The 27,560-nt window shown below is 40.9% G+C and overlaps 1 protein-coding gene across 3 annotated transcripts in view; it reads left to right on the top strand.

Moving 5' to 3' along the window:
* The first annotated feature begins 745 nt into the window (after nt 1–745).
* CCDC170 (coiled-coil domain containing 170) overlaps nt 746–27,560 on the top strand; it is a 93,074-nt gene continuing 66,259 nt past the window's right edge. The window contains exon 1 of one of the 3 annotated variants that reach the window (XR_011495583.1): nt 746–2,274. Coding sequence is in view for 2 of the 3 variants with exons in the window: in XM_044761468.2 (XP_044617403.1) it covers nt 1,897–2,274 (378 nt within the window). In the remaining variant the exon portion in view is untranslated. The remainder of the gene's footprint in view (nt 2,275–27,560) is intronic. The other 2 variants (XM_044761468.2, XM_044761467.2) reach the window with 2 other exon arrangements.

The following is a 27,560-nucleotide window of genomic DNA, read 5'->3' as shown; positions in this document are numbered from 1 at the left end:
TTGAGAGAAATCTGGGCTGCTTTGTGTGTTTGTACTTCCCTCCTGTGCGTAAACTGTCATCACATCTAGAGTTCCCCCACTGCCAGCCTGCAGGTTCCACCACCTTAGGGCTGGCTGGTCCCATTGCAGTCCCTTCCAGGGTCCAGCTCAGACCTACATCCGGACTCAAAGCCCTCCCTCTCAACGCTCAAAGGACCCGTCAACAGATGCAACCTTGAAGAGTCACTCACTTTGTGTCTTGACATCCCAGAAAGTTCGAAGGCAACTGGGCAGACGCCAAACCAAGCACTTTTTCTGCTCCCACTTACCACAAAAAGTACATTGCTTTCACATAGAGAAAAATCTGTTTGACACTGATTAAAATAATGTTTTATTGTGTGTTTATTGAGGTATAGTTGACAAATAAATTTGGAAGATATTTAAAGTGTACGTAGTGATGATTTGATATACGTGTACATTGTGAAAGCATTCCTCCCCTCTAGTTAACTAACACCTCCATCACCAACGCTGACTTTTCAAGACCGTTGTGAATTTCTATCTTCCGTTGTCGTGAAGAAGAGCTTCAAGGGTGACCAGGACGACCAGAATTAGACCTGATGAAATTGAATTCGGACAGTTGGATGTGGACGTAATAGAGAAGGGCCTTTCTCGGATTGGTTCTCTTCCAGGTGCCTTGAAATTTCATCCACTTTTGGGTTTCCTCTGGCAGCATCATTTCACTGAGTGATGTTTCAAGTGTGTAGCGACTCTCCTGCAAGTAAAAGTTGCAGCTCACAAACCTGTTTACTACAAAGTATACTATTAATAGGAGATTTCTGAAAGCCTTTGTTTCCATTAAGGACTATTATTATCATCATCATCATTATTATTATTAATGTTGCTTCAAGTGAAAGCATTGAGGTGGCTCTGGATTGGAGATGGGGCAATGTTACTGTAAAATCAAAAGCCATTGTCAAGGCCAAGAAATCTTCACAGACAAGAAGGATGCATGTAGGATGATCAGATGAAATCCGAGAAAAGCTACCACATTTCTAATTTTGTTCAATTTCAGAACAGCACACAGGTCTAGCAAGGACCTTCAAGTCAGGTCAATGTGGGTTCCAGTTTTAGGTTCTCCTGCAAATAGTGGGACCTTGGGCAGGTTAGTGGCCTTCTCTGTGCTTTAGTCTTGTGGTCTGGGGTCTGATTCTCATTCTGCCCCCGACCTGCTGTATACTCTTGGACAGTTTATTTCGTTTCTCTATGATTGTTTCCTCATCTTAAAAATGGAATATTCTAATATCCACTTCATAATCTTCTTTGATTTAACGAGATCATACATCGAAAGCACTTAGAACAGCTCTTCTCAGAACACACGTGCGTGTTCCATAACCAGACGCTGTGGCTGTTACTAACACCAGTATTATCACTACGTATATTTCCCTGCAGGGTCATTGGGAAGTTTAAATGAAAGAACGCTCGCCAGGACGGGCTACATAATTTCTGGAGCCCAGTACAAAATGAAAATGTAGGGCCCTTCTTTCAAAAATCATTAAGAATTTCGACACTGGAGCAGTAGAGCATTAAGCCGAGCTCGGGACTCTTCTGAGTCCGGGACCCGAGCAGCTGCACAGGTTGCGTGCCCGGGAAGCCGGCCCTGGAGCTGGAAGAAGCAGAAGCGTTTGCACACAGGAGGTGCTGAATAAATGCTTGTTCACCTTGGTGTCAGCACGCTCCCACACCTCACGCGTGCCAGCACCGTTGACATTGACCACTCGCTGTCACCTGTCCCTGACTTAAGGACAAGACCTGGACTTGCGCTCGCGGTGGAGTCCCACGGGGAAGACCACCCCCAACCCCGCTGTCCCCTAGTCGCTTTGGCGCGTCCGCGGCGCAGCCCAGCCTTGGCCTGGCCAGATGGGGCCGCCGCCGCCGCCGCTCAGCCGCTGCGCCTCGCCCGAGAGGAGCCCCCGGGAGGATCGGGGTCCGCCCCGCGTCCCGGGGCCCGTTTCGGAGCAGCGGGGTCCGCCCTGCTGGTGCGCAGCCCGGCCGGGCCGCCGGGTCCCGCGGGCGCCGCCAGCGTCCGGGCTTGGCCGCCTCCCCGCCCTGGAAACCGGTTGCCCGAGGAGACGGCCCGCGCGCGCCCGCCGGGTCCCCCGCCGCAGCCTCGCTCCCCGCCGCTGCGGGTCCGAGCGCGCCTGGGGCTCCGGCATGAGCCGCGGCGGCTCCTCGGGCTCCAGGAGCCTGGACCGGACCAGCGACGCCGCCTTCGGTGCCTCGTCGCCCGCGCCCGAGGTACGGTCCCGGCCCGCGGGCCGCGCGCGGGGGTGGCCCCGGTGGCGTCTCCTAACACCCAGGGATGGGCAGCCCGGGATGCGCAAAGACGCTCTTGGGTTGCAAACTTTTCCTGTTGAGCGCGGGGCTAGATCACGGTGGATGCGGCCCCGCCTGGGAAGCCGACCGGAGCTGTCAGGGCCGCTCAGTTTCAGGAAGTTGTGGGCAGGCCGCGAATGTGTGAAGTGCGTCTGAACTTTCGGCTGTGCCAGTTTGCTTCTCTGACCGTTTAAACGGCTTAAACTCTAAACGCAGTGTGTCTGGCTGCTGTAGAGCCTCCTCGACCCCCTCCCCTCTCTCAAGAGCAATTAATTCCTTCATTTCACTTTACTGAGCTTCTAAAACGTCATTCGGAGCAATTTCTTCAAAGTCTGGCGTGGTAGGATTAACGCCTGTCCTGAGTAAAATCGCTGGCCTTTTCGTGGCTAATCACCCTGGAAACATTGGTAATTCAGTTGTCGCTGTAGCCATTTACTCGTTTACTCCCGGGAGGCATTTAGGCATTGGGGACTTTCAAGCATCGGATATTCTGTAAAACACACATACACACACAGAAAGTTCTGGCTGGCTCAGCCTGGCTTAAGCATCCCTTTCTGGACCTGGCTTCAAGGTCCTATTAGACATAGAGAATGTTAAGGGTAGTTGCCAGAGACGGGAGAATGGTGTATTCAGCCCAGCCATACTAGCCATATACATGTGTATATATATGTGTGTGTGTATATATATATATATCTATATATATAGATATATATATCTATCCCTGGGGGACGCTCTTAGATTCAAGACCTTGGATGGGGTCTCCAATACGCTAGAGGAATTCCAATATTCAGCAGCATTGATTGTCGCCTTACATCTGACCCATATTTAGATTTCTCTGATTACTTGTATATTTGTGGAAAATTAGTCCCTTTTTCTACAAAGAAAGCTAATTTTTCTTCCATCTGACATTTTCATATTTTATCCCAATATGGTGTCTGCTCGGAATTAAGCATGTTAGTCCGTACAAAAAAGTATGTAATATTTTTATATTCTTTGTATATATATTTTTTGATAGGGATTAACATTTTATTGTATTTCCTTCCAAAATTTTTTCTGTGAGTATACATGTTGAGTGCATTTTAGTATAAAATTTGCCTCCAACTACATATACAGCTTGTAAATACTACTTCTAATTGATGTTGAATAAAGAACATTTCTCTATTTTCTTCAAATTTATTTCTTTAATATTTGGATTTTACATCCTTTGAATTTATCGTAATTTATTCAATCATTCCTATGATATGATGTTTTAAAAAATTTTTTTTATTTTTAATTTTTTTAATTGCAGTAACACTGGGTTATAACAATATGTAGCTTTCAGATGTACATTGTAACATATTTCGAATTCTGTGTAGATTACATCATGTTCACCACCCAAAAACTGATTATAGTCCATCCCCTCACATGTGAGCCTAATCACCTCTTTTGCCCTCCCCCCTTCCCCTATGGTAACCACCAATCCAATCTCCATCGCTATGTGTTTGTTTGTCGTTGTTTTTATCTTCTACTTATGAGTGAGATCATATGGTATTTGACTTTCTCCTTCTGCCTTATTTCACTCAGCATATGTATTATTTATATATTTTTTGAGAACCAATTGAAAGTAAATTAAGGACATCATGGTCCTTCATCACTAAATAGCCTAGTGTGTATCTCCTAAGGACAAGGGCGTTCTCTAACCAAAATGCAGTGATCGAATTCAGGGTATTTAACATTGTTGCAACAATATCATCTAATGTACACTGTCTACTAAAATGTCGCCAATCGTCCCAATTTACTACCAAAACATTTTTGTCGTTTCAGGATCACATTGTATTTAGTTGTTATGTGTCTTTAGTTTCTTTAAAAATGGAACAGTTCTTCAGACTTGTTTTGTCTTCAAAGATACTGACATGTTTATTGAATGTAGGGCATTTGTATTGTAGAATCGGTTTCTCTGATTGTTTTCACGATGAGATTTTGGTAGGAATCCTATGTAAGTGATGTGCCTCAGTGCATCACTAGCAGGTGCATGGTGTCATTTTGTCCCATTATTGTTGATGGTCCTAGTTGTTGGAATCTTCCAGAGTTTTCCACTGTAAAGGTGGAAAAATAAGTGTTTTAGGAATAAATAAGTGATCATATTGAGTAATCTCATTGATTAATATTGAGATTTTTAGGATAAATTTTACTACCCACATACAGGAAAATTTCCACCAAGAATTTAATTGACCTGAAAGACCTAAATTTTTTTGAGAATAAAAGTAGACACAGAAAGGCCAGCATTTATTATAATTAATTTTTCAGTTTACTAAATACTTCATCTGAGATCATTTTACAACTCAGGTAGGCAGGGCAGGAATTTCCTATTGTATAGATGACAAAATGGCTTGCTCACTTAGAAAATGATGGAGCAGGAACTTAAATGTGTCTCTTTTGAAAGTTTAGTGCTTTTCCTTCCACACCACGATGCACTGAAAAACAGATTAAAATGCAAAGCTGGGATAGCACGCAACTGTATGAAGTAAAAACCTGCAGGGACTGAGGTATTAGCTTTGGGTTCAAACAATCCTGATTATAGCACTCATTATCTGTGATAACCTGGGCAAAAAAATTACTTAATGTCAGACTTTAATTTCTGTATCTGACACATGAGATCAGAATACGTATCACATAGTGTAGTTTTGGGATTTCACAGTTAACGTATGTAAAGTGGCCAATACAATAACAGAATAAGAGCTTAGTAATATTGCCTCTCATTATTTTTTGTAACTTTTGGATTTTCCTTGGCGTCAACACCCCTACTACCCACAACTGTGGCCATCACGGACACCTCCATCGAGACCTCAGCCACCACCTTAAAATCGTTACTGAGAATCTGTGTGAGGGACTGAGGATACAAAAATGAATCTGACACAGTCCTTACTCTCAATAAAGAACTAAGAGTTCACAATCAAGAGAAACAGACAGAGATAACTGTTTCATCGGTATGACCCTTGAGCCAAATTTAATGCTGCGTTTTAAGCTGGGTTTACCTCTAATCAAATCATCAGCACTTTACTAGGCTAGAAAATGTGACAAATACTAAGAGCAATATTATGTGAATTGAAGTGTAACAGCTCCAGCCTGGAGGACAGAGACAGGCTTTGGGGATATTTACAAATACAGCTTTAAGCAGAGCAGTGTAACTTAGCCATGGGCTTAAAATAAGGTATGGAGGCTGAAAAGTGTTATCAAATTATAAAATAATATCATGAGTCAGTAAAAAGCTAGAGCAGTCCTTTGGTGAGAAGGGCTCGGATTTGCTCTCAGAGGCCACAAACATATGGTGGCTTGTCAGCCCCTTTGCTATGTCAGTGTTTTCACATTCCTAGAAGAGCTGCACTGAAGTCATGGCTTCAGTGTATGCCATTGTTGGGAAGTCGAGCAAGTTTCTTTCCTCTCTGTAAAGCAAGGGTTACATGGAGTAACTGCCTGACAGGTTGTTAAGAGCAGCAAGTACAAACAGCAACATGCTCTAGCAACACCTGTAGCTCCTCACAGCAAAGGGCTCAGAGCTGGTCATGTATAATTAAGAAAGAAGTAAAATTGGTTTTCCCTTTATTTCCCCACTATTTCCACTTTTTAAAAAATTGTGGAAAAGTACACATAACATCGAATTTATCATTTTAATCCTATTTAAGCATACACTTCAGTGGCCTTAAGTACACTCACATTATTGTGCGTCCGTTGCCACCATCTATCTCTAGAACTCTTTTCATCTTGCGAAACTGAAACTCTGTACTCATTAAACAACGACTCCCCATTCGCCCCTCTCCCAGCCCCTGGCAACCACCCTTCTACTTTCTGATTCTGAATTTGACTACTCGAGGTGCCTCATATAAGTGGAATCATACGATATTTGTCCTTTTGTGTCTGGCTTGTTTCACTTAGCATAATGTCCTCAAGGTTCACCCATGTTGTAGCACATGTCAGAATTTCTTCCCTTTTTATGGCTGAATAATCTTCCATTTTACAGTATGTCTATACTGTGTTTTGTTTGTCCATTCATCTGTTCATGGACACTTGGGTTGTTTCCACCTTTTGGCTGTTGTGAATAATGCTGCTGTGATCATGAGTATACAAGTATGTCTTCAAGACTTTGCTTTCAGTTCTTCTGGGTACACACTCAGGATTGGAATTGATGGATGATATGATAATTTGAGTTTTAATTTTTTGAGGAACTGCCATACTGTTTTCTATTGTGGCTGCACCATTTTACCTGCCCATTAGCAATGCAGAAAGGTTCCAATTTCTCCACATCCTTGTCCACACTTGTATTTTTCCTTTCTTTCTTTCTCTTCCTTCCTTCCTTCCTCCATCTCTCCCTTCCTCCCTCCCTCCCTTCTTCTCTCTCTCTTTCTTTCTTTTTTGTAGTAACCATCCTAATTAGTATGAGGTGCTATCCATTTCCACTTTTTAAAACCTCTTCTGGTTTATTCTTTTCTTTATTCCCCCCTCTTTTTAATCAAACTCAGTTTTAAGATCTGACTTCAATCATATGTCTTCATACAAATATAAGTCAGAAGGCTCCTTATTCTAGATATAAAGAAAAAACCTGTCTGCCCCAAAAGGCAATAAAGGACAGAAAAAAAGCAGATAAAAAAGAAAAAGTGATGATGGAAACAAATACAGATATATCAGTAATTACAGTGAATATAAATGACTAAATACTCAGTTAACTAACAAAATTGTCAGATTGATTTTTTTAAACCCAGGCATATGCTATTTGTGAAAGACACATCTAAATAAAAAAAGTATGGAAAAGTTGAAAGCAAAGCATGTAAAAATTGAAAAACAAAGTGTGTATTATTTACCAGGCAAATAATAAGCATAAGAAAGCTAATTAGATATGATAATGTTATACAAAATACTTTTAAGGCAAAAAAGTATTACTAAAGGTAAAGAAAGTCACTATAATATACAGATTATGTCATCATCACATAATAATAAGGCTTTTCATTCATTGGGAAGTTGTAACAATTCTAGATGTTTGTGCAGTAACATGCCACCAAGACACGGCTTCCAAATACACAAAACAAAAGTTGGCAGAAGCAAAAGTCTATAAGCAGATATAGACAAAGCCAAACCAGATTAGAACTTTCTTAACATACCTCTGTTAGCATCTGAGAGATCAACCAGACAACAGTGTGGTAGGGGAGCTATTAAAAAGCTACAAATACAAACTAGGCTAAGTCATTGTGAAGAAGAAGAAAAGTATATAAAATATTTGGAATATGGCAGTGGAAGTTAACAGGCTGACTTGTCCCCCTTGTCCAAGAGAATAAATACATTTAGACTATGAAACAATCAATTGGACAAAATTCTACAAAGTGTACTCTGTTGGTAGGGATTGAACTAGATAAGTAATTAGAAGTTTTCCCCTTGTTTTAAATAAAAAAAGGATTTACACTATCAAAAAGAAATGACGACCATCTGGTCATGAGAAAACATTAGACAGACCACCTTGAAGGATTTTCTACAAAATAAAGGAGCGGTGTTCTTCAAAAGGGTCAAGGTCGTGATTGGAGACTTTGGAGACATAACAAGTGGATGCAATGTGGGCTCCTGGGCCAGAAAAAGGACATTAGTGGAAAAATTGGTGAGATTTGAATAAGGTTTGTAGCTTAGTTAATAGTATTGTACCGTGTTAATTTCCTGTTTATTAAATGTGCCTCAGTTATGCAAGTTATTAACATGAGGGGAAACTGGGTGAAGTATATTAAGTATATTAAGAAACTCTCTGTTCGCAACTTTTCTTTAAGTCTAAAAGTATTGCAGAATAAAAGTTTAAAAAATAAATGATAACCAGTTAATTCCTCTGTCTATTCAATTCTGTTTATTTTAACTGCAACACTCAGTTTCTCTTGTTATCTAATTATTCTTTGACCACGGGCTTTAGAATGCGGCATGAGAGAAAGCGTTCAAAGGTCAGGTAGGAGAGAAAAACATTTTGGACACCAAACAGAGAGCAAATTTTCCTTTGCGCGTTTCTAAAAGATTGTGTGTGTATTTACTTAATGTTACCAAATATAATATGTAGTATATTTGAAACAATAGTGAGTGCTTCTGGGTTTGTACTTGAATTAAGTGGACTAATTATAAAGACTTACTTTTTCTGTGTTCAAGGACAACTTAAAAAAAAGTTTAATTGAAAAAGGGAGTAATATTTGCTGGGCCAGGAATTATTTATGCTATGTTCTTTACCCAAGGTTTCTTTTTTTCTTTGTTTTGCTTCCAATTTTTTTCCCTTTGAAATTGGTGCTCTGGTGGCTTTGATCTACGGGAGAGGAGTTCAAAGTCATTGCTGAGGTGGACCAGTAGCACCATATTCTTTCTCTTACTGATAGCAACGTAACTATTGATTAGGGCTTCTATAGCTATGTGTTTGGATAGTGCGTGAATAAACTATTTTAAATATTGCTAATAAAAATAAATATACGAATTATACTTCTGAGTAACTGAAATGACTTGCTTTTCATTGACTTAATTTATCTTATGATTTCTGTCTTGAATCTTCCCTGTTAGCTTTGTACAGAAATGCACTTTTCAGCACGTTCAGGCCATCATAGTCTAACCTCAACATCAGTGCAAAGAGGAATAATTTTAAGACCTGACTATAATTAGCACATTTCCCTGAGTCTCTTCTACTTCGGGGTAAAAGGAATGGGTAGTTGTGGAGAATACCAAAAAGGAAGTCTTGATGTTGAAATCTTGTGAATGTTTGGAGTAAGCAAAAATGACAACTTAGGAGGAGATCTGAACCAGAAATATTTGCTTAGTGAATCATACGTTGAATTACTCACCCATCTGGCGAACATCCATTGAGTCTTTGGCACTCTGTTAGGCACTGAAGATATGGAAATTCTTTCCTCCAGCAACTATAAAAGGAGTGTCTATTCTCAAGCAGGCACTGTCTTCGATAAGGTCCCACTCTCATAAAAGTTTATTCTAGTCGGGGAAAGAGATAACAAAAGTAAACCAATAGATCAACAAGGGAATTTCAGAGAATGGTAAATACTTTGAAAAACAAGGAATCCGGGTAACGGGGTAGAGATGGACTGGGGGAAGGGTGGGGTCTTGTCCGGATGCGGGGGGCAGAGAGGACTCTCCAAGGAGGTGACATCTGTGCTGAGTTGTGAACGATGCTTGGAGGGGGTGTCTCAGAAATAACAAGGCAACTGCAGGCTCTCAGATGGAAATGAGGGCAATGTGTTTAAAAGGAGAACAATTTGTAGAGTGTCCCTCAATTTGGGTATGTCTAATGTTTCCTCATCATAGGTTCAGGTTAATCATTTTTGGCGCTTTTGGCAAATCTATAGGAGAGATGTTGTGCTCTTCTCAGTGCATCATGTGAGGAACCTTATGTCAGTTTATCTCATTATTGATATGATGAAAGAAAAGGAAAGGCTGAAAACCTGTTTCAGATGAACAGACTAAAGATACCTGACAACTACATGCAACATATTTATATCTGCGCTATGGAACATTACAACATAAATGGTGAATAAAATGGTATAGTTGTTAAATTTCTTGATTTTGACAGTTGTGTGCAAAGGAATGTCCTTGTTCTTAGGAGATACGCGCTGAAAGATTTAGGGGTTCACGGCCGTGATGTCTGCAAATTACTCACAAATGATTCAGCAATCATCATTATCACATGCACTGGATCAAATGGGGTAAAATGTTCTCACAATTGGTGAAAATCTAAGTGAAGCATATACTTGAGTTCATTGGATTATTCTTGCAACTTTTCGATAAGATTGAAATGAAAATATAAGTTTCTGGCAATACGTGGATTAAAAAGTAGAAGGCACTGTTTCTAACGATTGAGCTTACAGTGTAGCTAAGCAACTAATAAATGGTAATAAATAAAAGCTTAAAAAAGGAAGGAGGCAGTCATGGCTGGAGTAAAGATAATGGCCTCAGATAAGGATCTAGAGGGAAAGACAAGCAAACAATTCCACAGGATGCTCTAGAAGACCAGGGGAACGGATGGGGGAGGGGAAGTTTTGCCAAGGTTACTGGGGGCAATGGTGGTAGTGGTAGGGAGATGATGTTGACTTTGACGCACCAGGAGGACATCCAGGTGATGTTCAGTAGACAGTTGGAAATGTGAATCTCTGCTCAAGATGCAGATTTGGGAGTCATCAGATACTGGAAGTGGTTGAAATCTCAGGAGGGCATGAAGTAAGTCAGTGAGGGTGTCTCAAGTGATGGAAGAAAGAGGGTTGAGGACAGAACCTTAGAGAATACCAAGTTAAGGAGTGGGTGAAGGAGGATGAGCTGCAGGAAAGACTGAGAAGGGAGGGCCAGATAAGTCAGAGAAAGTAGAGATGCTTAAGAGGGCGGTGGTATGGGAGATGAAAAAGGAGCGTTCAAGGAGAGTATGCTTCGTGTGTCAAATGTTAAAGGAAAGTCAAGTCAGGTAAGGAGTAAAAAGTGCTCTCTGAACTCGGTGATCAGGGCAGTCTTCTCCCAGGAAGTAAAATTTAAGCTCAGCTTGGGAAGATGAGTAGGAGTTAGCTAGGCAAAGGGTTGGTGTTGCTTGTGTTGGATAAGCTTTCTCGAAGACACAAAGTGTGGGTGAAGTCTGTGGGATGGGAAGAGGTGAGGTGCATTTAGGCAAGTCTAGAAGGCCAGTGTGGCTGGAGTGGACAGGGAGGTGAGAACAGTAGAGAGAGAGGAAGTTAGTGAGACAGGCAGGGGTCAGACCATGTAGGACTTTAGAAGAGTTTGGAATTTGTCCTGAGAGCAAGGGGAAAGCCATTGGAGAATTTCGAGCCTTGGGATATATTGAGCAGTTCTACATTAAAAAAAATCTCTCTGGCTACAAATGGACTAGAGATTTGGTGGAGGGTGAGGGTGGGGAATAAGTGTGATGTGGGGGAGACTGGAGGCTATTGTGGTAATCTCGACTTGGATGGTGGACAAGACTGGGAGTGAATAGTTATTTAGATGTGAGAATCAACAAGATGGATGTGTTGGCACTGGGAGAAGGGAGCGAGAGATTGTGAAGCTCAGGCTTCTGGCTTGAGGAGCTGGGTGGATGTTTGGTACCATTCAGGGAGATGGAGAAGGAACCGGTTGGGGAAAAGAGCACGAGTTCAGTTTTATATGTGTTGGGTGCAAGGTGTCTGTATGGTGTCCACGTTACACGCAGTAGGCAGTTAGATATGTAGATCCTGAGCCCCAAAGAGAGGTTTTAGCTGGGGATCATCATATATTCAGGGCTCATCAGCATATAGATGGTTTGTGAAATTATGAATAAATAAGAGATTTTCCCAGTAGAGAGTGAGGAGGAATTTTTAAATTAACCTTGAATTTTACCATGTGATGGTTGAGGGGGAGCAGACAGGGACACTGAAAGGACACGAAGGGAGTGAATTCTTCCTGTTATAGGCACCTAGTCAGGAAGTCATTTATTCATTGAGCAAATATTTTTTGGCCTAAAATGAATATTAACCCAAGAGTCAAGTGACCTGGGTATTATTGACTTTGAAATAAACTGACTTTGTTATCTTGAGCTCATCACTTAACCTCTCTAGTTCTGGTTTCTTTATGTTATAAGGTTCATTTCCACTTCAAATTTTCTAAGAAATATTAACAAACTAATCATAACTTTGAAAATAATTTGAAGAGGCTTATAACAGAAACATAGAAAACAGCAAGTTAGAAGACGTGGTGTAAGTTAGCCCCACCATTTGCTAAATGTGAGACCTTGTGAATGTTGCTTAACCCTTCTAGGCTTCAGTGTCCTGTTTGTGAAAATGGGAGTGTTAATACCTGATTTGGGCTTTTCACTCAAGATTGAAGGCCAGCCTTGATAGTCTAGTGGTGAAGATTTGGTGCTCTCACAGCCCTGGCCCAGGTTCATCTCCTGGTCAGGGAACCACATCACCCGTCTGTTGGTTGACATACTGTAGTGGCTGGGTGTTGCTGTGACGCTGAAAGCTATGCCACCGAAATTTCAAATACCAGCAGGGTCACCTGTGGTAGACACATTTCAGTGGAGCTTCCAGACTAGACAGACTAGGAAGAAGGACTGGCCACCCGTATGACAACCCTATGAACAGCAGTGGAGCATTGACTGACATAGCAGCAGAAGGTGAAAAGATGGTCCAAAATGACCGGGCAGGGGTCCACTCTGCTGTTCACAGGGGTGCTAGGTGTCAGAATCGACCCAACAGCACTAACAACAAGGTGGGCTGAGTACGTGTGTTTATGTTCTCTGCTTCTCTAAATCCCATTAAAAGAAGGAAAAACAGAAAAAAGAATCATTCCCAACACTGCTTAGAATAAGACCAGATTTTTTTTTTTTAACCATTCTGGAAAATACAAAAAGGCAGTGACATCTTGATGATGAATAAATGACATAGGAGAAGGAAGCAGTGGAGGTAGACCTGTTCTTCCCAGAGACCTCTGGAAGGTTCCATGCTTGGAATTGGCAGATATGGATATGGATTAGGCAGTAGGAAGAAATCAGGGTGATTAACTGATGAACAGAACGTGGACTGGCTGCCTTAATTCCCCATGCCCCCACACGTGCTTATCCGCTAGATTTACTGTTCCCAATCTGCAGTTCATCTTGCAGTCTGAGGTGGACTCAATGTTTGCATCCCTCCCATGTTCGTAGGTTGAATCCCTAAGCCCCGTGTGATGGTATTTGGAGATGGAGCCTGTGGGAGGTAACCAGATGAGGTGGTGAGGGTGGGGCTCCCAGGATGTGGTTAGTGTCCTTATAAGAAGAGGAAGAGACCAGAGCTCTCTCTGCCGTATGAAAACACAGCAAGAAGGCAGCCATCTGCAAGCCAGGAAGAAAATCCTCTCCAGAACCAAATCAGCCAGCGCCTTGATCTTGGACTTCCGCCTCCAGAACCGGGAGAAATAAATGTCTGTCGGTGAAGCCCCAGAGTCTGTGGTATTTTGTTACAGCGGCCCAAGCTAATAGTCACTCTTTGCTAAAGGTAGCCTAACCACACACACACTCAGAGCTCACAGCCAGCACTCACTCCCTGTTTAGGACAAAGGCCTTCCAACCAATATAAGGTGTTATTATGATGGAACACAGTGGACAGTGTGTTTAATTGCAGAAACTTTCTTCATATGAACGTTTCTCATAACATTTATCCCTAAAGGCTGAAGTATATGACACTCTACCTTAGAGAAATTACTTCTCTAGAGCAATAAACTTTCTGCCACTTTAACTTATGGAACCTGAAGTACATAGTTAGCCAGTTTCTATTACTTCCTTGCTCCCATGCCAGGTTTTTTAGGTATTTAGTGGAAGATGGATAGCTCCCTTTGGTGAGTGCCTGAAGTACAGAGACTACCTATGTAGGTTTAGAAGCTAGTAACTTAGTTGGGCAAAAATGAAACTTTTTATAACAACTCAGCTCAGGAGACAGTCTTTCCTCTCTTTAGAAGAAAAACACCATCTGGTCAATTTAAGGAAACTTATTCCAATTTCCTCACTCCTTCTCTCCCTTACGTGAATTAAGTTCCTGCAGGTGGGGATGGGGTGTGGTTAGGGGTATCTTGGCACCAGGGAAGGAGCATTCTGGCTGAGCACGATCCTCGGCTCTCCTTGGTTCCGATTTCCCTCATGGACTTGGACATCAGTCTCTGCTGAAGTCCTTGGCTTTGCCCTGGCTCCTCAAGGTCCAGCTGGGCTTCATGCTCCTTATTCCTATCCCAAGACCTTTAAGACTTTTGCCTTATTTGTGTCTACCTTTTTGCTTTCCTAGGGAAGTGGGTGCTGAAGGTGGAGCTGCCCTCAGGCCCAATGGGCACATCACTCAGTCATTGTCATTCATTCTGCTCCCAGAAGCTGTGCTGCCTGAAGGGCTTTTCAAAGAAGCATGCATCTCCACTGGTGACATCCTGGGAAGCCGGAGTTTTTATTACTCCCCCGCCTCCCACCCCTCATCTCAGGTGTCAGTTCCTAAGAGGGCGGGCAACATCTCAGCGCTGATCTCGTCTCCCCTCCACTTCTCTTTTTTCCATGTCTTAGAGCCTTTTGGGTGGGAAAATGATTCTCCAGCACGGATTGTTCTCTTCTCTACAATTTGAAGGAATAATTGTTGTGCTGGGAGTCTTCGAGGCTTTGCTGTTTATATGCAAAACAATGCTTTTGAAACTTTAAAGAATTCTGTTTCAGAAAGCCGAGTTCTGGAAATCCGGAGCACTGTAGCTCCTGTGAGCTCCTGCGGATCCTCTAAGCAGGGGCCTGAGCTATATCCCCATCGACCCACCAGCAACATTTACTTGCACAATATACCTCCGAGTAATGGAGTGAGTTGACTTACTGGATAGATTTATTTAGAATCAACAATGAGAATTTTAGGGAATGGCTGCCAAAAACAATGATTATGGTTTGGGCTATATTGGCTGTTAAATGTTTCTTTCTGATAGTCATTAACAATGTATTTTAAGGCCATTTCTGGTTCATGATTTTAAAACCATGCCATTTGGGTAAAGAAGAATGCTTATCCCCTGTTCATGGAGGAAAATGGGCAGGCTGGCATTTACTTAAAAGCAAAATTAAAATATTTGGGTTTATTCGAGTTTACAAAGCTAGGGAGATGAAACGATGTGTAGAAACGATGTACAGAAAGCATTGATGAGTAATAGAAGAGTTCGTATCAGAGACAGGTAATAGAAAAATTTACCTTAAAATTGCTCGCTCCTTCTATAGGCTGACATGAAACTGATGAATATTGAAATGAAGTCCAACAAGAATTAAGTCTCCTTATGACAATTTCATGGTGCTAGAGAACTGCTCTTTGGGAAGATGAGAGAAACTGTATTTCAAGTTCACTCTAAGGGTAATATTCTGAGTCAATTTGAAGAAACAACTTGTTGGAGTTTGAAGCACAGCGCTGTGCACAGGAGCTAAAGTATTACATCTTGGAAAAAGTTTCACTTTAAACTAATTTATCAAGTGTTTTATAATAGATGGAGGGGAAAAATCCCATTTGGAAAGAGTTCTAGTGTCTTTAACATGTGAACAGATATATATAGGATGATGATGAATAAAATGTCCCATCTAGTTGTCAACAGAGATTCTTGTTTCCCCCATTCCTCTCACAGACGCTCTTCCATATGTGACAATGTTCCCAAATCTGCATTCATTATTAGTCTTGACAGTATACCCGATACCTCCCATGGAGATATATCCAATATAAATTCTAAAAAACTGCTAGTCACTTAAAATAGGACGTGAAGTTAATTAATTTGCCTGTGACTTTCTTTGCATCCAGCCTAAGAAGTTATCTTTCTCACAAGAACAGATTTTTAAAAAAACTTCGAAGAACTTTATATTAAACTAAAATATAAGCTTCTAAATTAACTAGAGCCAACCTGTACAATGTTCATGAACTTGTAGAAAGTACAGGGCGTCTTCCAAACAGTGGTTGGAAATGAATCGATTCAAGTTAAATTCTTTGAACTTTACTTATGGAGATGCAACTCATTATTACAACAGCCAGATGTGCAGACAGCAATATTGAAGGTCAGAAAATAATTCAATTTAGGGGAAATGATTGTTTCGACGTTTAAACAGATGTATATAGGACAATAATATAGTGACCAAGAGTATAGGATTTGGAGTTAGATTTGGTTTGAATTCTGGCTGTGCCATTTCATTCACTCCTTCATTCATTCTATAATATTTACTGATCCCCAGTCACAGTGGTGAACAAAATAGGAATTTTCTTGCTTCTACAGACTTTATAATCTAATGGGGAAAGTAGATATTAGTAAATAATCATACAAATAAGTAAGTTACAAGCGATGATAATGTGAAAGATAAGTATTGGGCGCCATGAAAGCAAATAACACAAGAACCTAATTTCATGGTTGTTGATTGAGGCTCTGGAACTGGCTGGATAGAGTGAGCCAGAGAGAGTTGAGATAGGAGAGGAGAGGAGGTGGAAGAGGAGGGGAGCGGAGGAGAGAGGACAGGAGCCAGAAAATGCAGCTGTGAGATTTGATCAAATAAATTCCTTATCATCTTGGAACCTCAATTTCCTCTTTATACAATGTAGATTGTAGTAACAGCTTCACATGGTGCTCTCAGGATTAAACCACATTGCATTTGAATCATGCTTACTACAGACCTAGCATAATAAGTAGTTACTTACTGGTGACTATAACATATATACATAATTTATATATATAAATAATATATAATTTATTATTAATAATAATTTTCTCATGATGTTTACATTCCTCCCCAAGAATGGAAATAAGCAAAGAGAGGTTCATAGTTGTTTAAAGAGCTTCAAAGAAAAATTCTACATTTATGCTAGTTTCAGAGATGAATTATTTATCACAGTCATAACTGAGGGAAAAGCAAGACAAAACATCTTAATGTTTTCCAATTAACAAGTGAATGTAAATGACATGTGTCAGCAAGGTTGTAGAATAAAGATACTGAAGTTACAGAATGTGGATTATTGTAATTTCCCAGAACATCCGTCTAGCATGTAAAACCCTGAGATCAAGATTAACTGTTACACAGGAAGTGACAATAAGCTTCTAAAGACTGGATGTGTTAAAGAAACAATTGCAAATTTATTAGCCAAGATATTTTCATAACAAGACACAGAAAAATTACAAGTTAGGTAGGAAGGGAGCTTCACCCTGACAAGGATTAAGGGTTGTAATTTTGGTTCCTTCAAGGTAAGTATTTCATAGATGTTTTAAACTTTTATCCTTATCTAACAAGAAGTGGATGAGGAATTCATGGCCCTATTTCTGCAATGTATCTTGGTTGACTATCTCCTCTTCTTTCTGGCTTCTTCTGAAGCTCATATCTCTGTTCTAGGTTGATCACAGCCAGGGCTAATTTTGAAAATATGAGGCTTATTTATTATTTTGTATTTTTACAAGAGGTGAGTGAAATTCCACTTATACTTGTTCCAATGGGACCGTTGTTTAGTAATAGTAAGTTTTTATTATAATTAAGTAAATAAGTTCAGCCAGTTATTTTTATCTTTGATATGATGACTCTAGAGATGTGAACAGAGGGAAGAAGATTTTCCATTCTGTTTGTCCAGCTACTCATCCATTTGTCCATCTGCCCATCCATCCATCCATCATCCATCCATCCACCCATCCATTTAGCAAACACTGGCTCTATATCTACTCAACAGACATTTATAGGGGGTCCTTCATGTGCTAGGAAATGTGCTTGGTGCTAGGCATATAAATATAATTGATTTCTAGGTTCTGCCCTCAAACCCACAACCTTGTACCTGAATCATTCATTCATTTATTAATATTCAACATGTATTTCATGAGTGCCTACAAAGTGCCAGGCATTGTTGTAGACACTGGGGATACAGTGCTGAAGAAAAGACCCAGGGCCTGCCCTCATGGTGCTTACATTTTAGTGGGAGACATGAAAACTAGTGTGGAAAGTAAGGGCCGTGCTCCCCAAAGTGCGCTTGTGGCTACAGGGAATGCGCAAAAAGGTTTATGAGACGCTCAGGGAGAAAATATTTGAATTTTTATTTATTTTAATCTCATCTTAATTTATATTTTGTGTATATTTGGTAATGTGCCTAATATGTATATATATAATTTACATGTAAATGAATATTCCAAATTATTCCATAAATTCATACTGATAGGTTGCATAAACAAAACATGCAGACTCCTGGGTAAAGCATGGACTAAAAATCACAGAGACCGGTGGGCTTGAAGTCAGGTTCTGTCACTCACTATCTGCGGTTCCTTGGGCAAGTGTGAGCCCCTCGCCCTTTGTAAGAATTGCTGTAAGGATCGAGTGCAACGATGTTAGCACAGTGCTTACGTTGTGTCTGTTTATATCAAGTCCTCAAAAGAGAACTAATATTATGGTTGTTATTATTATTTGATAAATATTAAAATGCAGGCACCTTCAAAGTGATGTAGAAATACTGAGAAGGGACTGATGAAACAGTGACCCTTAATGTCGTGAAACTATTACAGTCATGTGTCACAACCATGGGGATACGTTCTGAGAAATGTGTCGTTGTGCGAACATCATAGAGTGCACTTACACAAACCTAGATGGTACAGCCTGCTACACACCTACGCTGTATGGTACTGATCTTGTGGGACCACCATCATATATGTGGTCCATTGTTGACTGAAACGTCATTTTGTGGTGTATGACTGTACACGTATATTTTGTGCTTTTAAAAAAAACACAATTGGGGTCACACTATAACTCTAATTTTGTGTCCTATCTTCACTAAATATTAATATTTTCCTAAGTATTCTTTAAAAATGTTGAGATTCACAATATTCCATCATAAAGCTGTAATTTAGTCTATTATCCTGTTTTGGGAGATTTAGTTCTTTTTCTTATCTGTCACTATTATAAATCTGTTAGAATTTCTGATTCGTTCCTTAGGATAAATTCCTGGAAGAGAAACATCTGGGTCAAAGTGAATAAGAATTTTAAGGAATTTGTACATATTGCACAAAAAGAAGCACCAATTTACATTCCCACCAATAATTTAATTGTATAGCTATGTGCCGCATAACAACATTTTGGTGAACAATGGGCTGAAAGTTGGAGTTAGATAGATACGGCTATATAGACATATATAGATATAGTTGGCTATATAGACATATATAGATATAGGACACATGTCTCTGGTCTTAGCAGGAAGCTGGATCTAGACGATGAAGAATGCAATCAATACCTGGACAAGAGGCCTCATAAATGTGTTTCTGATAATAACTAAATTAACGTTGTCAAACTATATTCAGAGGATTGGCTGAAGAACATGCATTCATTCATTCTATGCTCTCCTTCAAAATTATCCTTGAGGGAGCTAGCCCGGTGGCGCTGCAGTTAAGTGTGCACGTTCTGCTTTGGCAACCAGGGGTTCGCCGGTTCGGATCCTGGGTGTGGACATGGCACCACTTGTCAAGCCATGCTGTGGCAGGTGTCCCACATATAAAGTAGAGGAAGACGGGCATGGATGTTAGCTCAGGGTCGGTCTTCCTCAGCAAAAAGAGGAGGATTGGCGGCAGATATTAGTTCAGGGCTAATCTTCCTCAAAAAAAAAAAAAAAATTACCCTGGAGGGGCTGGCCCGGTGGCTTAGTGGTTGAGTTTGCGTGCTCCACTTCAGTGGCCCAGGGTTTGCAGGTTCGGATGCTGGGCGTGGACTTAGTGCTGCTCATCAAGCCACACTGTGGCAGCATCTCACATAAAATAAAGCAAGATTGGCACAGATGTTAGCTCAGTGGCAATCTTCATCAAGCAAAAGGGGGAAGATTGGCAACAGATATTATCTCACGGCCAATCTTCCTTGCCAAAAAAAAAATTATCTTTGAAAATCCAGAACTCGAGATAGATGTTTCCTTGGACTCCATTGTTTTGAACCTGCTACAGATGTGATTTTAATGAACAAAGGCTTGGCATCATGCCGTTGGATTGTTCTGTGGGTTTTGAAACTTGTCCTGATTTCCTGTAGTGGCCAGGTGTGCTGTTACTGAGCAACCTGTTTGCTTTACCTTGTGGCCCCAGTGGCTGGTGTCACTCACTGATCTGCTGGAAGAGCCGAGTCAACTGTGGTCCACTTCTAGCAAGTGCACATCATATGATACTCGCTTCCTTTTTTTCGTTCCTTCTTTTAATTGTTCTTTACTGCTGTTTGCTTACTTCCTCTTTTGTTTCTCTTGTTTTGACATTGGATAAGAAATAAACCTGAAACTTAGGATGGAAGTTGAAGTCATTCTCTGAAATCTAGACCTTTGGTAAACTGTCAGGATTACAGGAAACATGAGTGGGAGGGGACTTGCCTTGAGTTTATGACCCTGCCCTGGTGTAGGAGTAGCTATCCAGTTACTCGGAAGTGTGTTCCAGAACACCCACAGGGTCAAAAGGAAGGCAACTTTTCTCCTGTCGGGGCTTATGTTTATGTGACATAGTTGCGGTTTCTGCTTTGTTAATGCTGCTGGAGTGGGACAGGCTGAGATGCAGTGCGGTGGCACTGTCTGTGGGCTCCTTAACCCAGCCCATTGCTGGGGCCAGTGGCTCAGTAGGAGTCAGCCAGCTCCAGGGGCTGGTGGCATTTGGTGTAGCAGATGAGAATGGGATGACAGCGTGCAGTGAATCAAATGAGAGGACAAGGATGTTAGTAAAAAGAGCATCCGGCCATCCCTTCACTTATTCTACAAATAATTACTGAGCATTTGCATTGTGGGGTCCTGTGTAGGTGCTAGGTATGACTTAGTAAACATCACAGTCTTCTGAGGGATGGAGACATGAAATGCTTAATTACACATTTAATTTTTCCTTACCTTTGTGTTAAGGGCTGTGAAGGAAAAGCATAGGTTGCTGTGAGACACACCTGGAAGATGGCAGTGTGGTCAGTGGGAGTTCTGGTTGGTTAAGATCTCCAGAAAATTAGACAGAGGAGAAATGCATTAGGAAAACTTTTAAACTGTAAATATGAGAAAAGTGAGAGGATTATTATTAAGGTGAATACACCATCTACTAGTTGATTTTCTTCGTGGTTCACTGATCCTTCTTTGTCTTCCCCAGTTGCCCCCTGCTGTGCTATTTTTTTTTTTTGAGGAAGATTAGCCCTGAGCTAACATCTGCTGTCAATCCTCCTCTTTTTGCTGAGGAAGATTGGCCCTGAGCTATCATCTCTGCCCATCTTCCTCTATTTTGTATGTGGGATGCCGCCACAGCATGGCTTGATGAGTGGTGTGTAGGTCTGTGCCTGGGATCCAAACTGGTGAACCCTGGGCTGCTGGAGTGGAGCATGTGAACTTAACCTCTACGCCACGGGGCTGGCCTGCATGCTTTGTATTGGAGCCTGTGGAGAGGATATGATGCAGGACGTGGAGAGGAGAGAGGGTGAGCTCTAGTTATAAAGGGGATTATGAGTTCTATCTTTCAAAAGGGAGGCGTCTACTCACTTTAGTCTGTCTTCAGAGCCTGCGGACGACATTCTCATCCTCCTCATGATAAGTAATGAGAGTTGCTAAGCACTGTGGTTTAAGGTTTGAAATCTGCCTTTGATCTGATTTATTCTGGACTCTAAAGAGAGAAAAATTAGTTCTAAAACGTTAATCGTGGATCTTGCTTTGTCTCTTTGCAAGGATTCTTACAGGAAGGTTAAAAATGGTTTGATTTTTTTTTCTAAAGTGAAACCTGGAGAGATCACGTGTTGCTAATGTTTGCCACTGTCTTCTCTTTTTTTCCACAATGGTCCTCTGTGGAGGCTTTGTTGCCATTAAGAGTGTGTATGCTGGACATCACGGCTTCCTTCTCACAGAAGAAATGCTCCTAGAAATGACAGAGCAGCATCATTTTTCATGAGTTTTCTTTGGGCAAAGCTAAGGGCCACCTTGGAAGAGAAAGCAAGGATTGGATGTCACACAGAAGTTATTTAGGTCATTTTCTCTCTCTGCCCTGCCCTTTGTTAATTGGAGATCTTCTTACAGTGAAGAAAAGCATGAAAAATCATTGAATTCTTGTTTTATACTTGAAGACACTATTTTGGCTATAATATTAGTTATATCCCATTTAGTTTAGTGATGAACTTCCTGTTCCAAATGTAGTCAAAACTCTATAGTTGTCCAACAAACGCATTCCAATATTGCTGGAGTATCAGCGACTCCTCTTTCTGCTTCTGCCTTCTTTGTGCACGCTGAGGTTCAGGTTTGGGGTTTCCTGCTGCCTCTGCAACCAGTAAGGAATTCACAAGCATGGCATTCAATTTCTCAAGTCTGAAATACAGGAAGATTAGAATGTGAAAATTAAGAAGTAGTAAATTGGACTCTTTCAACATGCTTTCAGTTGTCTTTTACTTAATTAACTGGGAAATTAATTTTAATACTAAAATTATAGTCACTCCAGGGGTAATTAAATTTGGTGGGTATGCTTCAGATCATTAAATAAAACATTTTTTTGATTCATACTCATGCCTATAGAAAGTATCTTATTTTGTTTAATATGTATTTAAAAAATAAATGGTATCATACTGTTTTGTTCTCTAATTTACTTTATTGTAAAAATAGCACGTTTATGAGATCTATCCGTGTGGCTCCAAGTAGATTTAGTTGGGTTCTTTGAACTGCTTTCTAGAGTCCCGTCTCAGGGATGAGACTGTAGCGAGGTGCGATGGTTCACCGGTGCCTGTGCTGATGGACCCTGCGAACGTGACCATTCACGTAGAGTTGGAAGCAGAATTGGGGGTCACAGGGGACCTGCCAAAGCGCCCCCACAGTGGCAGGGGTGTTCTACATGCCTGTTCATTCACCATGCTTTAAAGTTATTTTAAAAGGGGGAAAGCTTAGAAAAGCAACCGTGGCTTCCAGATCTGTTACTAGCTGTTTGCTATTTGGCAATAGAATTTCCTTTTTGGGCCTTAACTGCCTTGTTTTCAGATAAGGGGATAAGAACGAACCCTCTCTACTCAGAGGGGTGTTCAGAAGACTAAATGGGACTAGTTCCTGGTTCGGTAAATATTAGCTGTGATTATATATGTATAATCACATAACATATTAATATATGAGATATATTAATATGTATAATATATGATACATACAATAATATTAAATTAGTTGTGTTATATATGAGTTATGCATATTAATTATATGTAATTATATATCTAATAATATATGTGTATTTTAGAATCACACCAGGATTGGTACTTGAAGCAAACTCCCGAAAGGTTGGCACTTAAATTTTTCTCACTGCAGCTGCTCCCCACCCGACGCAAAGATGTCTCAAATTCTTTTAGCAGAGCCAGAGTATTAAGAATATTTTGGAATACTGTGTTCCTTTCAATGGGGATATTGAATGGGAAGCGTTTTTAAGTGAAGAAGAGTGACATCCGAGAGAAAAGGGATGAGAAAATCATGTGAAAATAATAGATCAGCTATTTCACAAAACTTGATTTAATGCAGAAATGTCCTCTTCCAAAGCTTTTCTGACAGCCACGAAGATGTAGATGCTCAGATTTATTTCCCGGATCCCACACCCCTCACGCTCTCCCCTGCAGGTGTTAGTGAGCCCTTGAAAGCAAATGCAGATATCAGAAGAAAGAAAACAGGCTGGCTAGGAAGGTCCTTCAAAGGCGGGAGAAGGACTGATTGTCAAAAATTGACGGGAGCATTGATAGGCTGGAGAAACATAACTTGCAAGACTGAATTTATGCACTGCAAATTAGGGAACCACCACTTTACTTGGTGGGAGGAAATTAGAGAGCAGGAAGATTGCTCACTGGGGCAGTATGGGAAGCTAGAAGAGAGAGGGAGAGAGAGGCTGAAGGAAGCATTCTGTAATGGAAGAGCCTTGCTAACACAATTGTGCACTGCAGTATGGAATATGCTGGAACAAAGGGGAGATTGGTTATGGGATAGAGAGAGAGGAATGGATTTAGGAGCTTTTTTTGTGTCAGAGATAGGCAGTCATTTTCTTTTCATTTTTTTTTGTCCATGGGATAATGAGACAACCATACCATAGTAGCAAGACTGGCCCAAGGCATTGTCCCTAGGTCAGATAATTGGGCACATTGTGTACTAAATTATGAATAAGCTTCTCTCTTCTTTATGCCATTGAGCTTTGAAACCATCCTTTATTCTAAAAAGACTATGAGCCACCCTGCGAAGCAATTTCAATCATTATCATAATAATATCAGTAGCAGAATCAAATCATATGTAGTTGGCTTTCTAAAATTAATATGAAATTGCTTCATGGGGTAGCTGAGAGATACCTAATATCTTAGACTGTCCTCAGGTGAGGACAAATGGATGAGTTTTAAGTCTTGCCATTTTGAATGGGGTAAAATTAGTTTTTTTAGAGTGAAGATTGTTTAAGCTTTATAGAAAAAGTTGAAGACTTTTTGAAAAAAATGAGCGTCTTTTCCATGTGTTTTTTGGCCATGTGTATTTCTGGTTATAATGTGTAGTACAGCGCTAGTCTTTCTCCTTTTTTTCTTTAGTAATTAGCTTCACTATTTATTGACCGATATTTTCTTTGCCCACTATTTGTCATGCCTCTTTTTTCGTATACTAAATTCTTCTGAGGACTAGAGATTAAGGACAATTCCTAGGGTTTCTATTGATCCTGCTATTGATTTCCTGCTGAGTATCACATTGTTTCAATCAGATTTTTTTTCAAAATGTGAATTGTAAAAAGGGCATTTTTTAAAATGCCTTTAAGCTACCAAAGGGCTATTTAGTTTAAAAATCTATCTATCTAGGTACTTCTAGTTTTAAAATAATGATGTATAGTTAGCATTGCTCTTTCCTATTCCTTGAAATTAGCCACAAGCAACAAAGAAAATGAGAAGCAAACTCCATTTTTGCTGCAGTTAAGAAATGGCTGAAATTCTAAAACACAAAATAAGTGGAGGGCCTTCCCAAAGCAGTGGAGGTTAGCGGAGGTGTGTGTAGGGGGCATCACAGTTGCAAATGGCAGAAAGCGCTGGGAAAGCTCATTTTTCAAAGATGAGTGGCATGGGCCTGCTCCGCGGCAGAGTGGTTAGTTCACATGCTCTGCTTCAGCAGCCTGGGGTTTGCCAGTTTGGATCCCGGGTGCGAACCTACACACTGCTCATCAAGTGATGCTGTGGCAGCATCCTATATAGAGGAACTAGAAGGACTTACAGCTATGATATACAACTATGTACTGGGGCTTTGGGGAGAAGAAAAAAAAAAAGAGGAAGATTGGCAACAGATGTTAGCTCAGGTTCAATCTCCTCGCTGAAAAAAAAAAAGACAAGTGGCAAACTTAGAGGAGATAAGCTGAAATCTCTTGTTTGCAAGAGAAGATGGAAGTGTGTGAACTGGCAGTGGGAGCTTCTGTGAACCCACTTGGATTCCAAAATGAGGGAAGGCTAAATAAAAATCACTCTGCAAGCCAGATTTGTAGGAAGCTGTGGGGCAGGGGGGCCGTGGAGAGTCTGCATTGTGCTAAGCCCCCCAGTTGTCTCTCCATTGGCTAGAATGATCTCTAGGTCAAATGAAGTTATACACAAAACCATGAGTTTTAGGGAAGCTCTTGCTTGGCTGGAACCTGAATGACCCAACTTTTCTACTCCTATTTGCATGCAAACCTCTTCCCCAGCTTGTCCTTCTAATCAGCAATCCAAAAAGAGATAGCACAGGAATTATTTAAGGCTACAACAACAACAAAAAAGCCAGGGGGAAGAAATAGGAAAAATAGGACAGAGGAAGAATGTCTACCGAAACTTGCGATGATGCAAGAAAAAATTGTGACCACATATTTCATCATGAATAAAATAGTTGAGTGAAGCTGACATATCTGAAGCATGTTCAGAAAGGAGAGCTATAGGACCTCAAGAAAGCTACTGCAAGGCAAGAAGAGGAGATGAAATGTGACCTGGGAGAGCTCAGGACAGAAAGAGACAGAAAAAGTGAAACTGTCCCAGCTACAATAGCAAGGCTGGAAGGTACACAGGGAGACAGGCAGACGAAGAGAAGAAATGAGAAGAACAGGAAAAATGAAATGGAAACAAAGAATTGAAAAGGAATCGGAGGAAATGAATGAAATAGAATACATGCAAAAGAGATTAAGCACGTGCATAATTAGAGTTCCCTGAAAAGAAAACTAGTTAGCATACATGAGGAGGGGAGGTGAGAGGGAGCATGCGCATTTTGATCTCTCTCATCTAATAACTTACTGCTACACTAGCAAGAGAAGTACTTAGAAGGGTAATATAAAGATCATAAATTAGAAGTTGGAAGAGAAGGAGAAAGGGGTAAGGAAGAGGAGATATGCTATGGCAGCAAATTAGTAGATATCACCTAAATAAATAGAGAGATGAAAGGTACTAAGGTTTTAGGGGCTGGCCTGGTGGCATAGTGGTTAAGTTCATGTGCTCCGCTTCCATGGCCTGGGGTTCACAGGCTCAGATCCCAGGCGTGGATCTAGCCCTGCTCATCAAGCCATGCTCTGGTGGCATCCCACATAAAACGGAGGAAGATTGACACAGCTGTCAGCTCAGCGACAATCTTCCCGAAGCAAAAAGAGGAAGATTGGCAACAGATGTTGCCAATTAGCTCAGAGCCAATCTTCCTCACACAAAAAAAAATCGGAAAAAAAGGTTTTATTTAAAGTTACAGTTATCAACTTAAAACTAGAACGAAAATACAAACCTTCCTGATTATCAGATGTAACACACACAAAACAGAGGAAAGCAAACAGCCTCTGTAGTGAAAAATTTTGAAGAGCAGTAAAGCGTAACATAATGCACCAGAACTAAGATCAAACTTACTTGTCATCGTAACAAGTGAAAACCTAGTAAAGCCATCCACTAAAAGGAAAAGAATTTTAGAACTGATCACAAAGCCACACTCAACTTTATTTCCATAGGAGACATCTGAAAAAAGGGATGCAGAAAGGTCGAAAGCAAAAAAATGGAACACAGGTAGATGTAGTCAGATACAAACAAAAAGAAATCAGGGATCATGGTCTCAATTCTCAGAAAAGGTTGAATTCGGAGCAGGAAGGATGAAGTCAGATGAATCAGCGCACATCATGATGCTACGTGGTACACTTCACAATGCAGCTGTGAAAGTTCTGAATCTTTGCACCGCCGAACACAGCACCAGCATTCGTAAAGCCAGAACGTGAGTGCTACTGGGCGATGAAGAATCTAGGCCTTCAACGGATTGGATGAGGCCCACCCACACCGAGGAGGGCAATCCGTTTTCCTTAGTCTACCCATTCACACGTTAATCTCATCCAGAAGCACCCTCCCAGACATACTCAGAATATTGTTTAACCAAATATCCAGTCCACTCAAGTTGACGCATTAAATTAACCACCACAGCTACTAACAGACACACAGGAATTCCTGAACATGGGCCAGCCCTGTGGCATGGCAGTTAAGTTTGCACATTCCACTTTGGCAGCCCAGGGTTTGCTGGTTCGGATCCCAGGTGCGGACCTGTGCACCACTTATCAAGCCATGCTGGGGCAGGCGTCCCACATATAAAAGAGAGGAAGATGGGCACGGATGTGAGCTCAGTGCCAATCTTCCTCAGCAAAAACAGAGGAGGATTGGTGGCAGATGTTAGCTCAGAGCTAATCATCCTCAAATAAAAAAAAAAAAAAGAATTCCTGAACAAATGGAAAAAATGATTTCAGTTGGAAGACTCAACATTTAAAAGATGTCAATTCTCCTGAAGTTTATTTA

The sequence above is a fragment of the Equus asinus genome, chromosome 1 (genome assembly GCF_041296235.1).
Source record: "Equus asinus isolate D_3611 breed Donkey chromosome 1, EquAss-T2T_v2, whole genome shotgun sequence".
NCBI lineage: Eukaryota > Metazoa > Chordata > Mammalia > Perissodactyla > Equidae > Equus > Equus asinus.
The sequence above is the reverse complement of the archived record's forward strand: the minus strand, read 5'-3'. Positions and strand labels throughout refer to the sequence as shown.